The 18,744-nt window shown below is 36.3% G+C and overlaps 1 protein-coding gene across 1 annotated transcript in view; it reads left to right on the forward strand.

Moving 5' to 3' along the window:
* The window catches only part of PCDH15 (protocadherin related 15), a 711,784-nt gene that overhangs the window by 300,961 nt on the left and 392,079 nt on the right, over positions 1-18,744 (forward strand). The window contains exon 5 of the mRNA XM_049696610.1: positions 5,210-5,320. Coding sequence (XP_049552567.1) covers positions 5,210-5,320 — 111 coding nt within the window. The remainder of the gene's footprint in view (positions 1-5,209; positions 5,321-18,744) is intronic.

The following is an 18,744-nucleotide window of genomic DNA, read 5'->3' on the forward strand; positions in this document are numbered from 1 at the left end:
GTGACATGAACTGCATTGTAATCTTTCCTTCACCCCTAAATGTGCATATACATATTTGTGTGTGTTTATGTGGCAGGGAGGAATGAGTGTGTATGAAGTAGAGAAACAATTATCAGAGTGTTGGTATTCTACTAGGAGCAAACGAATGTTGCTGCTCAAATCATAGTCCCTTTTGAGTAGACAAGGGCTACATGATCTTACTTAATCCTCCACTTTTCACTTCAGGTAATTCAGATTAGGGGAGTCACACCAAACCATGGATGGTTCAGCAGCTAATGGCATGGTGGCCTGATTAATCCACGACAAGCTTAAGACCAACTACAGACTGATTAGGACACAGAGTTGGTGCTGTTTATTCAAACTAGGAGATAAAGTCACAGTCCTGTTCAACATGAACAAATGGGGAAAGAGAGAGAGATTAGAGGTGATGAAGGAAGAGAGAGAGGGGAGAGAGAGATTCCAAAAAAATGTAGAAAAACAATAATAAGAGAACTTAACAGCCTCTGAGAGACTGAGAAATGTTTTCCTTGTTACCTAAGTTCCCACCACTTCCCAGTTACAGGCCCAGTAAAGCATATTTGTACCTTAGTTCTGTCATTAGATAACCAGGAAATAGATATACATGTATATGTGTATGTGTGTGTCTGTGTGTGTGCAGGTCTCAAAAATCTCTCTTCTTTTGAACTGAATATCTAGTCCTTACAGTTGAATGGATAATATCAAAAACAGTATTTGTAAATATAGCATAGGTATGAGAAGCCAAACAGAATCTTTTCTGCTTATTAGAAAATGATGAATTACCAGAGTTCTCAGCTGAGAACAAATAACACTAAGTACCTCATAGTCCATTTCCAGATCATCTCCAACTGTGGAGCCCAACACCTCCTTACAGGACTAGCAGAGAGGTGTCATTTTATCTACGTTGGTACTAATTCAGCTTCCCACAGGTTAATAAAGAGGGCTGTGGGGGGATGGAATCAACTCTGGAGAAACACGGAATTGTTAGTGTCAACATTCCATCTCCCTTCTTTGCTTAAGTCAGTGTGAGTGTGTGTGTGAAGGAAGGGCATTACACATGCCTCCTACACTTTTTCTCATCCTTCCAACAGTGATAAAATCATTTAAACTGCCCTATGCCCTCATTTACTAAGTGGAGAATTGCCCCTTGTCTGACAGTTACTGAGACACCAAACTGCCAGGGAGTTGTGAGTGGACCTTTCCTGATGGAGAGCAGATGTTTGGGGCCTGTGGGTATTAAGAGGCTTAGTCATTATTGGAATGACCTGATTAACACTGGGCAGGTAGAGGTCAGCATTTAAATTCTCATCACCCAAAGAAACAAGTGCTAGTTCGTGCTTTACAGAGCAGTGTCCAAAATTAACAGAAAGAGGGTCAGGGCCTTATTTCCAAAAAATGTAGGTTGCTTAAGAAAAAGGATATGACTGTGTTCCTACACCCCTCTCCTTTGTTGATGAACCAAATCTCTAAGGATGAGAGGAGAGGAAAATAAATGGTAGAGGAAGGGAGGTGCAGACTCTACCTCCCTTTCCGCCTCAAACAGTTCTTTGACAAGAGTATAAGACTGAGATACTCTTGATACACTGATACACACGCACACTCACACACACATATATCTATATCAGAGTTATGGGATCCTTCTGACGTATTATTTATTATTAAAGGAATCAGATTGAATTAGAAAAGCACAATTTTAGTAATTGCTAAAATCGCAAAATATTAAATGCTCAACATGTTATTACCTTTGAGAGTCTTCACTCAAGTTATATTTAAAAGTTCATCCCAATCTAACATCAAGTCAATTTGTTAACCTAACACAACTAGCTCCAAAATAAAGAAAAATGAAATAATTATCCATCTTAAAAATGTATTATAGGAGCTTATTATTGAGTTGAGATCACAAGCAAATGCCAAAATTCTTATATGCTTAACTTGGTCCTTTCTATCTTCTAGTCTAGTGTTTCTCAAAGTAAAACCTAGACTTTCTACATGAGAATCACCCAAGAGTTTTGTTAGAAATATAGACTTCTGAGAATTTCTGGAATTTGGAGGAATAGACTTGGAATCTGCAATCTAAGTGATACATTTCTATGATCCTTATATACTCTAAACTTTGAAAATTATTGTCACATTGCCTTATCATATAATAATTTTAAAAAACAACCATATTTTCTTACTAAATTTTGCTCTTTTTTTCCTCCTTAGGTAGAGCTTTAGAAATAGCATTACATCAGGGCATTTACTTTGAGTTGATCTAATCCAATATTCTTTTTGCTACAGGACAAATAAAGAGCACCCTAAACATTTATCCACATTTTGTTTCTAATTTTTCTCATGATTATTATTCTGTTTTTTCAAGACAGAATGGATACTTTATAAATACTTGTTTCATTAGTAAGTTAGTTAATTTTAACACAAAGGCTTTTCATATGCAATAATTTATAAACAGCATTGATCATAAAGCAGATATTCTCCTTATGTTTCTTGGAACATAAGTATTTATGAAACTCCTAGCACAATTAAAATCTCAGATATCTATAAAAGATGGACTTAGCTAATAAGAATTAGATTTAATTAAAAAATTTTCTTAAGAACAATATAATCCTTAATTACTAACTACAATGCTTGTAATAATTCTATAAATATCCAATGAAAATTATCAGCTAAAATAGGATCACAAACATCCATTACGTTACTTGGTTAGAAACATAAATGTAAGTATTTCCACATCATAGACTGAGAGATCCTTGAGAAATCTGTGAGGGAAAGCAGAAAATGCACAAATAACAAATGCTGTTTGGAAAAAATAATGTAACATAAGAGCAAAGATTTAATCCTAAATTGGATGACAAATAAGATTTTACTGAATAAGATTTGCAGGATTTATAATCCAGAGAAATGAGGGATAGAATGTTTAGGCAGGAGAAAATTAAAAGCAAATGTCACCTGCAAAGAGTCATGGCATAAATGGAAAAGAGAGGGGACTGCATGATGAGGACACATAGGCAGGAGATAATCATTTATCAAAGTGCTTTCAGTTGCAAATAATAGAAAACTGAATTTAAAGTGACTTTGCCAACAAAGTCATGTATTATCTCTTGTAACAGGTTGTTCAGAGAAGGGGAGGTATCAGGATTTGTTAAGCAACTCAGAGATATCACAGAGCCAGCTTCTTTTCATTTTCTGCTCTTCCATTTTCAGCATTTTGTTTACTTCTAGATTAACTGTTTCAATAGTTCCAAAATGGCTGCTGATGGTTCCAGGTTTTACATCCTTATAAAAGCATCTGTAAGCAGAGAAGGGAACACTTTTTTTCTTGTCTCTCTCTCTCTTTACAATTAAGAAAAACTCTTCAGATTATTTAGAATTAGCTCTCACGTACATTTCCAAAACAATCACTGGCAAGGAGTGTGGATTTTCCATGGTAGGATTAGATTTGTCAAAACTCACCCCACTTAGGGTCATAGCCTCCCCTAAAGCACAAAGCCACCAATTATCTGAACTCATTTGGAGTTCTAACTCCAAGGATGAGGTGGCGTTTCGGTAAGCAACCCACCGTATATTTCATAAACACGCTAGAATTGATATATGTCTCTACAGTTATTGAGTCTTTGAAAGTTAACAACCCTATAACAACACACTGAGTTGTGTTTTACAGTGTATATGGCAATTATCAACTAAAGTATTCCCCATAACTAACTTAGATATTTAGATTAAACAATTTTTACTCTCCCTGGCATAGTTTAGAGTCCCGCAGTGTTTAAATAGGCAAAAATTTAGGGAAAATGTCAAACGCCTGTTTTTAATTGTAAATATCTTTTATGGCACATTTTCTATATTTATGTTTTAAAATGTTACTTTTTAAATGACTGAATCCAAGAAAGACCTGCAAAGCCAATTGCATGAACACAGAATAAATCATTAAAAAATATCTATCAATTGTATACTCTGTGTGTGTGTACGAGAAAGAGAGGGGGTCACAGAAGGAGGGAGAAAAAGATGGAGAGGGAGAGATCACAACTCTAGATATTGAAGGTTAATTTGCCCACATTCCCCCAAATGAACTTGAGATAGAAGATTTGAGTCAGCTGTTCTCTCATTAACGCTGTTTCTAAGTAACTCCCCTTGTGTCAGCTGAGTGTATAAACACAGACACACACAGACAAGCGTGCACACACCCTTTCTTCCTTCCCTTCCCCTCTTCTTCTGCTTTCTTCCTCCTGCTTTGCCTCTCCCCCTCCCTCTCCCCCACCTCCTCCTCCTTTTTCTGAAGAATCTAAGTATTTCATCTGCTGCCCACAATCACTTGCACGCCTACCACTGCACAAAACAATCAACCAAAAAAGTTCCAATACTAAAAGTAAAACTGACTTGTTGTCATAATTTAGAGACTATTTTATCAGTCTTCAAAATGGCACTAAAACAAAAAAGTGATGTAAGGTCTTTTTAAGACTGAGAGACAGATCTCCTAAATTATATTCCCTTGAGGAATGACTATACTGTCTTACAGTGAGGGCTGCTCATGCCACAGCAGTATTGCTGGAAGGCACTTTGGAAGTTGCCCTTATAACCTGCATGTTGCCAAGAAGAAACTCAACCCCTGTCAGGATAGGAGACTTAACTAATGAACAGCAGTTTTGAGGCTTGGAAAAACAAACAAAACAAAACAAACAAACAAACAAACAAAAAACAAGCTACAGCACATTCTTTTTCACAGAAACACAAAGTTTCAAGTTAATAGTTGTATTTTAATACAGTACTTGAAAATACTGAGAATACAGAATGGGCACCAATGTCGAAAAGGGATATTATGTAGAAATCACAAATTGCAATCTTTGAACTCTTCGGTGTTTAAAAAAAAATTGTGAAAAGATAATATGGTAATAGGAAAGATTTTTCAGATATCTGGGCTTAGAAGTATCCCAGGGCTGTTGATGGGTAACCCTAATAATATATGAAAAACTTACAAGAAGTAAGTTTCCTGGTTATCATTATCAAAAGTGAGACCTATTGATCAGAATGACAAGTTTTTGGAAATAAGAATATTAAATCTGAAGCTTACACTCACATCCTGTTTTCAGATGATGAACATGTTGTCTATAATTTTCTAGGGGACTAAACTGAAATATAAGATTGTCTAATTCATCTTATGTTCAGATGATCTCAAATGTGTATCTTTACCTATTTGCAGACATCCAATGACACCTTTGCAATCCCCCTTATGTTGACCGGAGATGTAGTGTTAAGGAAGAGGCTCAACTACGAAGACAAGACTCGCTACTTTGTCATCATCCAAGCTAATGTGAGTGTTTAATTTCTCTTACTTTCCTCTTCTGAATTTATGAAGTACAGAACTTGCCCAGAATGTATGTGCTCACTGTGACCTCAACAGGGTAGCCCTGCGCTCAGTGTAATTTGTATATTATAGTCTTCTGAATAGGAAATGGGATGGAATGGGGTAGGAAGATTATTCCCACTCACTGTATTCTTCACTCTTTGAATCACTCATACACTTCAATAATTTGTTTTTAGCTCAAACTGAAGTATTTCTCAAAGCATGATCCACCGAATGACTGCAGCAGAATCACCTTGGGAGTGTATAAGAAATGCAGATTCCTGGACACAACCTCAGACCCTCTGAATAAAAATTTCAGAAGGTAGAAGTGGAATACCTGTATTTTTTATTAGCTCCCCAGGGAACTTCAAAGTACACTAAAGGTAGAGAACTGTTGAATCATTTATTGAATCATTTATCTTTTATTGAGTAGTTGCTCACTACATCTAAGCTACTATGATCATAACCCACATATATGGACTGCAGTAACAGAAAACCTGAAAAACAATTGCTTGTATAACATTATTATTGTCATTATCATTATTATTTTAATAAAATTCTTAGATTTATGTGGTTCAAGAGTTGATTTGACAGTTCAAGTATATCACCAAGGACTCAGGTTCCTTCTGTCCTTAAAATCCGTCTTTTCCTGAAATTTGGTTGTTTTTCCAATGCCTTATGTCTCATTTGCAGTTGTGATGCTTATGGCTCTGGTGCTAGTGAATACCAGCACCATAAGCATCACGGCTGCAATTCAAGTCTGAGTATAAGGGTGGTAAAACTAGGACTTCTTATGTTCATTGATTCTGTCTGCTTTTATCTGAGAGGAAGCTCCTTCCCACCCAGCTTCCCCACACAGAACAGGAATATGAGTCAGCATAGCAGACGGTAAAGTTAAGGAAGTCTGTAGGTGGTAAAGGGGAATGAGACAATCATCTCTGGATGACAAGCAAGTATGGTTCGTCTTCTGGGGCTGGGCATATTGAAAAAATAATAATAATTTGTTAGGAAGGAGGAGAATTGGGCTAGTATTTCAGTAAAAAAAAATCTAACAGGGCTGGCGACAGATAGCATCTGACATTGAAAAAATTCCTATAATAAGTGGCAGGGGCATATTCTGAAAAGGTAGTTAGACTCTGAAGCCAGCCTGTACCTTTAATAACCCCTAAGCATTGTAATCATATTTTTATAGCTGAACAGAAAGACAAGAGGGAGTGGCAAAAGGAAATATCCTCCATCAGCTGTTCTGAACAAGTTTATATGCGAGAAAGTGTTGCTAAGTGGCCATGTTTTGTCTTTTTTAGAGATATTTCAGCAGAAAGGGCATGCATGTTTACATATATAGTATATGTGTGTGGGTAGGTATAGATAGAAATCTAGTTTTTTGAAGACAGATTTCTAGACTTTCATTCAAAATACTTGCTTTGTTTCTTTTTTTCCAATTCAATGTGGGTTGTCTTAGGGCTCAGTGGCAGAGACTAGAGTAGAAACTATAGATGTAGGAAAAAGTAAAACCTCTTAAAGAGGGCCCCTCATAATTCCTCAAAAACACTGAACCCCTTTTTTTCCTATGTAAATGAAAATGTGGAGAAAAGGTACAATTTTCCTTTCTGACTCAGAATCTCTAATAAAATTTACAGAAAAGTCAGATTGCTATGGAATGGATTTGAAAGCTAATTTTTATTGTGCTATTTAAAATGAGGTTTTTTTTTTAAAGAAATATAAAATAAAATAAATCTTCTGACTTGTCATCTACTTTAAACTATTTATAAAGACATCTGGGACAATTCAAATCCACTTTGCTAGACTACTCATAACTGGAGAAAGACTGATAAGATTTTAGCATTTCAAGGATAAAATTATGAAATAACAGGATATACATGGATCCTCGAAAGGAAGGAATGGAATTGGTGAGAAATTGAATGAAGACATGAATTTATCTGTAATAGTAATTTTTATACAAATGTAAATTATGCGATACAAAATGTGAATGCTATGGAAGTTATAAGATTTTTAGTGTTTTTAAAAGTTTTCAGATTATATCCTTTTAAAAGTTATATAATATACTAAAATTACGATATATCACAATTTATTCAACTATACTTAAGGTTTTTTTGTTTATTTTTGGTTTTTGGCACAGAACTGATAGCTAATCTCATGATTCTCCTGAGAGGCAGGGAGTATAGTATAGTGGTAAAAGCATGAATTCTAGAACCACATTGCCCAAATTCAAATCCTAGTTCTGCCATTTCCTAGCGTGTGACTTTTGGTATACTCTGTATGTCAGTTTTCTAAGTAGTAAAATGGGGATATTAATGAAATATACCACATAGGGTTCTTGTGAGGATTAGCAAGTTAGCAAACAAAAATGTGCTTAAACTAATGCTTGGAATATATTCTGATATCATTACAGTATTACATAAACCTCTTAAGTACCAGTACTTACTTGTTCATGAATAGATAATTAAAAGATAAAGTTACTATGAGAAAAATTGTATATATTCATGTATATATATGTATTTACATACATACATATACATATACTTGTCATCTTAGTAGGTAATGCCATATTATCTTCCAAATTGTTGCAGCACATCACATTCCCACAAGTTATAAAGAAAAATGCCTATTTCCTCTACATTTTAGATATATAACTTACTTAAGACAGTGGCTTATTGGAGCTGAAAAGATGGCTCACGCTTGCTTTGAGGGCCAATTTTGGACATCTCTTTCCAACTCCAAGTACAGTGACCTCATTTGTGGCCATGGTGGGAGATATTTACAGTATGGAAAGTGACAAATGCTCCAAGTCACGTTCTTGGGGGCCCTGTGGTGTAGCCATGGCTGCGGCAGCTTGACACGGGGTCTCAGTTCCCCAACCAGGGATTCAACCCTGGCTGCAACACTGCCCTGGCTTTTGTCCCCTTTGGAGGACAAGAGAGGAATATTGTGGGTAGACACATGGGCAGGCTCAGTAAGAGTCACATCTTCGGGAAGTTTAAATCATTTATAAGGGGGCAGGCTTCCAGGTCTTTGTTTTCCTCTGACCAGTCGTCTTGCTTTTACCCCTATCTGATTTGTCTCAGGGCCCTCCCCATGTGCCTTCGCCCTCTTTAGCCAAGACGGATTTCAGTGTGAGGGGCTCAGGGAAGTTAGCAAAACTTACTGTTGTCTGGCACCCCGTTTCCTGAGGAAACTTTCTGTGCAAGTGTAATTTGGGAGGTCTCCCTGACCCCAAGAATAAGGGAGTTGTGACCTCCTTATCTTTTACCCCAGGAAGACTTAGCCCCTCCCTCCCCTGCCATTACTGTTATCTTACAGTGTCCACAGGAGACAAAGTCTAGCTATTCATCCTGTTCCTGTTGTTATTTCTATCTCAAAGTATAAACAGGAGGCTAGTTGTAAATGTCTTGCCTGGGACCCATCTATCTCAAGCCTCAGTCGGGACTGCTTGTCTCAGTTGGCTGTTAAACATTTACTTACTCATATATATCAATATCTATACAATTTATATTCTTATATTTATATAGAATAATGATACCCATATATTAAAATATCTTTTAATTATTATTTTATATTCTTTGTAGTTATTATTATTTTATTGATGGTATGTAAACCAATGTACAATGTAAACTATGTCAATTAAAAACCTACTTATTATCTTGGAGTCATAAGAAGAGCTGAAATATGAGCAATCAATTTGGACTTTAAAGTAGATGGTTTCTAAGAAGCTAGAGGTCTGATGATAAATTACTGAACATTACTCAGATTTGGCCTGGCTTTGCTTAGAGTACAAAGATTTGATTGATTTGCAAAAGGAATCATTCAAATTTCTTGTAGTTGTGAGCATGTTATGATTTTTTATCCATGTGAACATGTTATGATTCTTAAATAAATTGCAAGAGTTTTGGGTGACCCACATTAGAAAACTTGTCACTTATTTTCTTTAGAATTTTTGCAACAGTATTACCCACACCGTTTTTTAAAAAATATGAATAGCCAATGAGGCAATGAAATTCCAGAAAAAAGGAGAAAAAAATCTAGGAAAGGAAGTTCAAAGAAGTACAAAAGTCAGGGGTTTCCTTTTGTTGAAACTTCTGATACATTCTGTCACCACAAACTCCAATTTTGATGTTACCCTAAATCATAAAAAAATCAAACCCATCTCTATACATCGATATCTTCAAGCCAACTCTTTCTGTATTATGGTTATCCTGAGGGAAATCCTAAGGGCTCTTAACTACTCAAGAGCCCTTAAATAATTGTCAGAAAGAAAAGATTTACATTTCATTAAGACTCATAGCAAGAATACTTTTTGAATTATTCTGTCAATTAGCAGTGCTATTCCATATTTTCACATACATCAAAAATCTAGAGAAGGGACATAACTATCTTTCATAACAAGATACTGTATTTAAAAAATATATGATACTATATCTTTCTCAGCTCTCTCTTTTCTCTTAATGGACTCGAGTATGCAAAAAAAGTGTGTAAACTGTAGGGATGAAAAACTTTTTCCTTCTTCCCTTCCAGGTTCTGTTGACCTAAAATAAACAGACTGCCCGTTATTTCTCCAGCAAAAATGGGTTTATTTGGGATAAGAAGGGAATTGCAATTTGGGGTCTACAACCACGGTGAGCCATGTGCAAGTCCCTACAAAACAAGGGAAGGAGAGAGAGGGGGAGATAAGAAGTTGGGAGAGCTATAGTAAACAAAGAGACCATGGCTTTTCATTAGCTGAGCTGTTGTAAGGATGGAAGAGGAGGCATTCTTCTTCTTGTTGAACTATGCTGTCCTTGCAAAGTGTGAGGGCTCCCCCTTCTGGTCTCCTGACTCTGTTTAACTGAAGTTTGTTGAATTTTTTACAGTTCTTTGGCTGGCCTAAAAATTAAATTAACATAACACAGATTAACAAGAGAAAAACACATTTAATAATGTATGTGTAGGAGCTCCATAAAAAAATATGAGACTGAAAAAAGTGACCAAAGCAGGCTGTCTTTTAGACAAGGAAACTACAAATTTCTGAAGAATTTGCAAGGCAAAGAGGTTTGGGCTCAGGGTATCACATTAGAAAGGACCATGGTACTTTTACACAGCCTCTTGGCCCTAAGTTCCCTATTTCTGGTGATAATGATGCCCTCTATTCTCCTGGTACAGGGAGGGTTCTTTTCATATGGAAGATCTATGTCCTGCTTTCAGGGGGACAAAAGATGATCAAAATGTCCTCCTTGCACTGGCTGTTTCTTAAGAAACTTTAATGTAAAATACTCAATATGCCAATGTAGCATATTTTGGGGTGGCATATTCTGCTCTTCTTCAAAACATTGCAATTATATAGGTTTGGATATAAAAATTAATTTCTATACTTTCATATTTCAAACTATATAAACCACTTTTCAGAATAACCCCTATCCTGACCTTTCCTCATGTCTACCTCCTACTGATATGTGGAATAAGTGCTAATATTACAACCATTGTTTTTAGTTTTGCCAGTTTCTTGGGCATATTCTGGAGAGTAAGACTGAAATAGGAGGATAGTTGTTGATGGTTTAAGAACTATTTATAAAATTTTCAAGTAATGAAGATATTGCTTGAAAATTTTATAAGTAAGCAAAATGATAGTATTCTGTTTACTAGTATGCATAAAAGCTAAGGAAAATTAGTTAAACAAAAAAGACACTTTCAAGAAAAAAGGAACACACTTCTAAAGTGATTTAGACCCAGGCAAACTTGTTGCTGTTATTTTCTTTTTCGAATAAAGAAATCTAACAGAATCAAGTTACTAGGGTAAGTTTTAAAATTTCAGTTGGTGATAGACCATCTTCCATTGGTGAACAGAAGCATGACTGATTCCTCCAAGGTCTTAGGTAACTGAGTTAGAGTCAAAAGACTCAAGGCAACTCTAATTATGTTGCCATTTTTTTTTTTTTTGCTTTCTCTACTGCAAATACCAGATAAGGTAATGAAAGAGTACTTAATATATGTATCTATGAGTGAGTCTGGTAGGTGCCTTCAGCCATTTTGTCAACTACAAACTACTTGAATACTAAGTATGTAAGTGTTAGAAGTCTCTTTATTCCAAGGCTCCTATGACATTGCCTCAAAAATAAATCTGAACATCAGCATTTTTGTCTCATACTCATTTTTAAAACCAGGTTTCATATAATTTCACAGTATTTGTTAGAGTCCAGATTTTTCCTGGCTCCACTCCACATAATCAATATTTGACTTAATACAGTTCTAAATATAGAGCAGATACTAGGTGAATTAAAAATTAGCATTTATCTCTAGTTTGATCAAAGAATAGTGTGCAATTAAACTATTTTATAGCAAGAAAGCCTTTCTATTGAGATGAAGGAATTGAAGTCTTACTTATCATTTGATGGTTAGAGGTGTTTTATTTCTCTAACATTTTCATAGTTGAAATATTTGCAGTTTTATAAAAATGTGCTTTGTAAAAAGAGTGGATTGTGACAATGAGTTAGTTGTCTCTGAGCTATTTATAAAAGTAACTTTCTTTGAAATTCTACTAGGCACAGATCTCCTTTTCTGAAACAAATTAAAGAATAGTTCTTCCTTACAATATATTGATGAAATTTTCTACTTATTTATTAAATAATTAATTTTAAAAATGCATGTCTTTGATATGTCAGATATCATGTTATAATATTGTATTGTGATGTTATGAGACCAGATGATTGGAGGCTTTGAATAAAGATGCTAAGGATTCAGTGATTCAGTGACAAGGTCAATACCACTTCCTTATGAGGCGTTGAGAGAATGTTTCAGCTAGGTCAAATCTCACACTCTGGTGAATATTCTTTGTGGCTCTTTGAGTCTACGTTGTAGTTATCTCTCTGCTTTTAAATTCCTGCATGTCAGTTTTTATACTGGATTATTCTTTGTATCACCTGCAATTACTTGCATAACTATACTCACAATGGTTATGGAAGCTAAATAAAGGTTTCATATAATTAAATGTTTAATGTTAGCAAATATATAAATGATATGTGAAATAATAACGCACATTGAGAAAATACAAATGAAACAGTCAAACTTGGTTAACTTTGAAAGAGATACATTCTTGCTTGCCAGTTACCGTCACAGTTTCCTAAATTAATGATATCTTATTTTTTATTTTATTTTATTTTTTGCGGTACGCGGGCCTCTCACTGTTGTGGCCTCTCCCATTGCGGAGCACAGGGTCCGGTCGCGCAGGCTGAGCGGCCATGGCTCACGGGCCCAGCCGCTCCGCGGCATGTGGGATCTTCCCAGACCAGGGCACGAACCCGTGTCCCCTGCATCGGCAGGTGGACTCTCAACCACTGCGCCACCAGGGAAGCCCAATATCTTATTTTTAAATGTCTAAAATTTTAAAGTGTTACCTTATTTTTAAAATGATAGAAAAGAAATGAAGGAAAATAGAAGAGGAGAGGGAAGGATTTGGGGGATTAGTTTTTAATATGTACTGGATTTTCACATAACAATGAATGCAAATGTAAATTTAATGAAATCATATAAAATATTTATGTAAATAATTATGTTTTATTTATACCACTCCCAATTTAGAATGTTATTTCCTTTATTCAGAAGAGTTGTGAGCAGCAGCATTATACTAGAAAGAGTAAAATATTCCTTTCTTTTCGGTTTTTATCTTAATTGTCAGGGACTTTGCTTTAGACAGTATTTTAAGATCAAATTTGGTTCTGAACTGGAAAAAGAGCATCATGGATTAACAACACCTTCCAGAGGCTTGCAAGTTAGGAATGTGCATGAGGCCTATTTTCATATTTCATTATAACATGTTATATTTATTGGTGGCAAATTCTGGGGAATCTCCATGTACACATAAAACATGTTGGTAGTTTTTGTTACTATATCTCTGCTCCTAGTAGTAGTAAAGGGAAGCAGAATGTGTCACTCTAAAATATGCCTCTTTAGCATGCTGACAAAAAAATGAATAAAGTGATCTAAGAAAGTTATGGAAAATTTTATTTGAGCCAAACTGAGGATTATAACTCAGGAACAACCTCTCAGAGAGCTTGCAGAACTGTTCTGCCCATTAGAGGTCAAAGCACAGTTATATAGGTTTTTGAGACAGAGGGCTGTACATTAAATGACATATTTTACACAGTTTACACAACCTAGATCTATAGGTACAAAGAGTAGTGGGTCATGGGTCATCATGACTCCTTACAAGATTAAGAAGGAAGGTTATCTCCTAAGGAGTTGTGACCATTGATGGGATTAGAAGGAATATTTTTTCCTAAGGAGGTCTGAACAATGCAGATGTGCAATACACACTAAAGGGGAGGGAATTTTCTCATCTTGCCATAAATTATGAATTTTATTTCAGCAAGCATAAGAATTATTTTAGGCTAAGTAATAAAAAACAAAAAAACAAAACAAACCAAAAAAACCCAGCAGACAGAAAAGAAGCTCTGAAAACCAGTAGAAGCAATTTACATTTACAAGGGAAATCTCCAATTATAAGGGTGTCTTTCGGTCTGTACCAGGAAGACAAGGATGACTCTAAATCTCTAGAAACTCTTATCAATGGAGAAGGCTTAGATTTAAATCTGCATAACAAACATACCTTTTGTTTACTGTGCTTCCACTGAAAATTTGGCTTTCCCCTCCCAACATCTTTTGTCTTTAGCTGAAGATGGTATTCAAGGTGGTGATTTGGGCCATTTTGGGGAGTTACTCAGTTTTCCTGGTTATCTCCCCTGTATACAGGAAGTATACATGTTATTAAACTGTTTGTTTTACTTCTGTTAATCTGTCTTTTACTACTGAGGGGTTTTATCTAAGAACCTAAAAGGGTAGAGGAAAATTATTTTTTCCCCTCCACAGTAGGTTATCTGATCTTTTTCTTTCTTTTTTTTAGTTTCCACTTAAAAATCGAGATTTTATAGCTCAACACTTTGTAAGCAATTTCTTTTCCCAGTGTAAGACAAAAGCCTATATTGTGTATTTTGGTAAATATGCACCCTCTCTAATGCAGTTGTATCCATGTTATGGAGTGGCAACAATAACCCAAAGAAGCAGAGAATAGTAATAGATTTGTTGCTGACAAACTGAAAGACTTAGGATAGAAAACATTATACTTTGTCTATTACAGTGACTTGGCTGTAACATATGAGAGGTAAGGTTGAGTGACATGCAAGTATAGAAATACTGCTTCTGGGATATTACAGACTTTTTTGCCACATCTGTTAGGTAGGTAGTCAGACTTGAGTGGGTCCCATCCCATCCTGGATGGGGTCATCTTTCCCTCCCCATGTGGACACTGGTAATCAGAGCATGCCCAGAGATCTTCCCTCTTCTAGTCAAGGACCACTGCTAAGTTTCCAGCCATATCAGGACCAAGCAAGGTAAACCTGCCAGCACAGGTTGGCACAGGTGCACCAAGACCTAAAAGGTGACTCAAGGTAATCCAGGGTTCATTGTGCCATATTTCTAATAAATTAGTATTGCGGTTTTTGCCTCCCCCCACCCACGTGGGTTTTGCTTCGGTGCTTATGGGTAAGCACCTGCACACTAGGAGAAAAGTTATATAACTTAAAGCTGTCAATCAACTTGTCAGTTAAATGATGCAGGACACAAGGAGGGACCACCACTCTAAAAATCCTAACCCTGCCCCATTGCGAGACTACTTCTGGTTTCCAGACAGCCCACTCTAATCCTTTCTCAGGAGTGTACTTTCACTCTGCTTAATAAAACTCTTGCTATTTAAAACTGCTCTATGCCTCTAGACTGAATTATTTCTCTTGAGAAGGGCAAGAACTGAGGAAATCGCCATTCTGCCAGTAACACATCCAATATCACATAAAATGGTATTCATTCAATATTTTTCTTAAACTTTAGATTGATGCAGTCTTTTTTAAAAAGTACATCCTAAGCAGTTGTAGGGGTGGGAAATTTTTCCATTCTACCCTTCTAGATTCTTTGGCTGATCTAATAATCACATTGATATAAAACAGATTAACAGAAGAAACACAAACAAAAGTTTTGTCACATATATACCTTCTGTATACATGGGAGAAACTCAGGAAAATAGGGTAACTCTACTCCAGAATGGCAGAAGCCCTCACCTTAATTACCATCTTCAGCTAAACACAAAAGAAGATGTTGAGGGTAGAAGGTCAGTTATGGGAGGTTACCTGAAAGAGCTCAGTAAACAAGGGTAAAGTTGATATGCAGATTTAAATTGTTGCCATCTGCATGATAAGTTTCTAGAGATAAGTTCATCTCCCTCTTTCTGGTACAGCCAGAGAGACACCTTTACAAATGGAGATTTCCCTAGTACACGTAAATGACTCATACAAAGGGGTAACTTTTACCCAGTTTTCAAAACTTCTGTGTCTGCAGTGTCTTAAAAATAATCAGCCTGAAATAATCCTATGCCAAAGAGACATATTTGGGGGTGGTAAATTCTGCTCCCCTACACAATCATAATCTTAAAATAGTAGGTTTGGGATTCCCTAGTGGCGCAGTGGTTGAGAGTCCGCCTGCCGATGCAGGGGACACGGATTCGTGCCGCGGTTCGGGAAGATCCCACATGCCGGAGAGCGGCTGGGCCCGTGAGCCATGGCCGCTGAGCCTGCGCGTCTGGAACCTGTGCTCCGCAATGGGAGAGGTCACAACAGTGAGAGGCCTGCGTACCGCAAAAAAAAAAAAAAATAGTAGGTTTGATGAACCAGTTGTGTTTTCTAAATAATTTATGTTAAATTAAGAGTCTTCTATATATACTCAATTCATACATTTAAAGTATAATTTAAAAAATTTATTTGTGGACCACCAAAGTTGTCTCATGTGTCATTTGCTACTCCTATTATACTTTCAACTGTACTAGATATAATAAACAGACATGGAAAATTTAGAACAATTAAAGAAGGACTTTAAGAAAAAATCTTTATACCCCATAAATTTAACCAATCAGGGGAATTCCCTGGTAGTCCAGGGGTTAAGACTGTGCTCTCACTGCCCAGAGCCCGGGATCAATCCCTGGTCAGGGAACTAAGATCCCACAAGCTGTGCATTGAGGCCAAAAATAAATAAATAAATAATAAAGTAAAATAGAATAGAATAGAATAGAATAAAATAAAATAAAGTTTAACCAATCATAATTATCAGTGTAATCTTGATCATGTTTATTCCCTTCTTGAGAAGGAAAAATGTTTTTCTCTGCCCTCTTAGATTTGGCGACTTTCAAATTAAACTGAACAAAAAACAAAACAAAACAAAAACCCCAAAAACAGTTTTTAACAGTAGAAAGAATAAAATATTTCATTAAGTATTTTAGAAAGAATAAAGTATATGCGTATGAGCGCAAACAAAAGAAGTTGCTCCCTGAGCAGCTAGAGATGAGGTTTTATGTACCTCACTTCATGCGTGAGGAGGGAGAAAATACTTCTTTGGGAACAAGGAGCAGGTTTCTAGGGAGGGTAAACAGGAGACAAAGAAAGTTTGTGGTAATGTGTGTTTATGTAGATGCTAGTGTTTTTCTTCTTCTTCTTTTTTTTCTCCTTTTCTCATGGCTATAAAACTCTCCCAAGGAAGAGATTCATGGCAGCTTCACTTGAGAAAGTTTCTGCTTTTAATAAGATAAGGAAAACTCTGAAAAGGCTCCTTTTTGTGTATGTTCAATCTCTAATGTCTTTAATTTAAAATAATTTGTATATGAATTCTGAGGGTCTAGTGAATCCCCACACTTGGGAAATTTAAACTTTTTTCTCATGTTTTGACCACAGTCTGTCTTATATGGATCTAAACATCAAAGAATACTAGAGTTGTTCCCAAACTCAGGTTCTGCTGCTTGCCACTTGAAAGCTAATACTCAAGAGACAGTTGTTCGTTGAAAAGGAAAGGTTGCTTTATTCAGGAGGCTGGCAACCTGGAGAAGGTGGACTCGGGTCCAAGAACCAAATCTAAAGGTTCTGCTTGACCATGAAAGTTTTTAAAGGGGGAAAGGGGAAGTTAATCACATTAATCGTTTGGGGAGGGGGGAGTCAGAGTCTTTGTTATCTTCCACTGTGTTCAGACTTCCTTCTGATTGGTTGGTGGTGAGGTAACAGGGCAGTGTTTCAGGAATCTTATACTCACCCTGAAGTTACCATTCTCCACCTGGGTGGGGGCCTTAGTTCCTGCAGAAGAACTCAAATATATGGTTACATATATTCCTTGAGCAGGAACCAGGGTCCTGCTTTATCACTGCAGGATTGTTTCTTTTTTTCTATATTTTTATTTATTCATCAAGCCAATTTTTACTGACTTTTTTTTCTTTTTTTAATTTTTGAATTTTATTTATTTTTTTATACAGGAAGTTCTTATTAGTCATCAATTTTATACACATCAGTGTATACATGTCAATCCCAATTGCCCAATTCATCACAACACCATCCCCACCCCTCCATGGCTTTCCCCCTTTGGTGTCCATACATTTGTTCTCTACATCTGTGTCTCAACTTCTGCCCTGCAAACCAGTTCATCTGTACCATTTTTCTAGGTTCCACATACATGTGTTAATACACGATATTTGTTTTTCTCCTTCTGACTTACTTCACTCTGTATGACAGTCTCTAGATCTATCCACGTCTCAACAAATGACCCAATTTTGTTCCTTTTTATGGCTGAGTAACACTCCGTTGTATGTATGTACCACATCTTCTTTATCCATTTGTCAGTTGATGGGCATTTAGGTTGCTTCCATGACCTGGCTATTGCAAATAGTGCTGCAATGAACGTTGGGGTGCATGTGTCTTTTTGAATTGTGGTTTTCTTTGGGTATACGCCCAGTAGTGGGATTGCTGGATCATATGGTAATTCTCTTTTTAGTTTTTTAAGGAACCTCCATATTGTTCTCCATAGCGGCTGTATCAATTTACATTCCCACCAACAACGCAAGAGGGTTCCCTTTTCTCCACACCCTCACCAGCATTTGTTGTTTGTAGATTTTCTGATGAATCCCATTCTAACTGGTGTGAGGTGATACCTCATTGTAGTTTTGACTTGCATTTCTCTAATAATTAGTGATGTTGAGCAGCTTTTCATGTGATTCTTGGCCACCTGTATGTCTTCTTTGGAGAAATGTCTATTTAGGTCTTCTGTCCATTTTTGGATTGTGTTGTTTATTTTCTTCTTATTGAGCTGCATGAGCTGTTTATATATTTTGGAGATTAATCCTTTGTCCCTTGATTGGTTTGCAAATATTTTCTCCCATTCTGAGGGTTGTCTTTTCGTCTTGCTTATGGTTTCCTTTGCTGTGCAAAAGCTTTTAATTTTCAGTGGGTCCCATTTGTTTATTTTTGTTTTTATTTCCATTACTCTAGGAGGTGAATCAAAAAAGATCTTGCTGTGATTTATGTCAAAGAGTGTTCTTCCTATGT

The sequence above is a fragment of the Orcinus orca genome, chromosome 14 (assembly GCF_937001465.1).
Source record: "Orcinus orca chromosome 14, mOrcOrc1.1, whole genome shotgun sequence".
NCBI lineage: Eukaryota > Metazoa > Chordata > Mammalia > Artiodactyla > Delphinidae > Orcinus > Orcinus orca.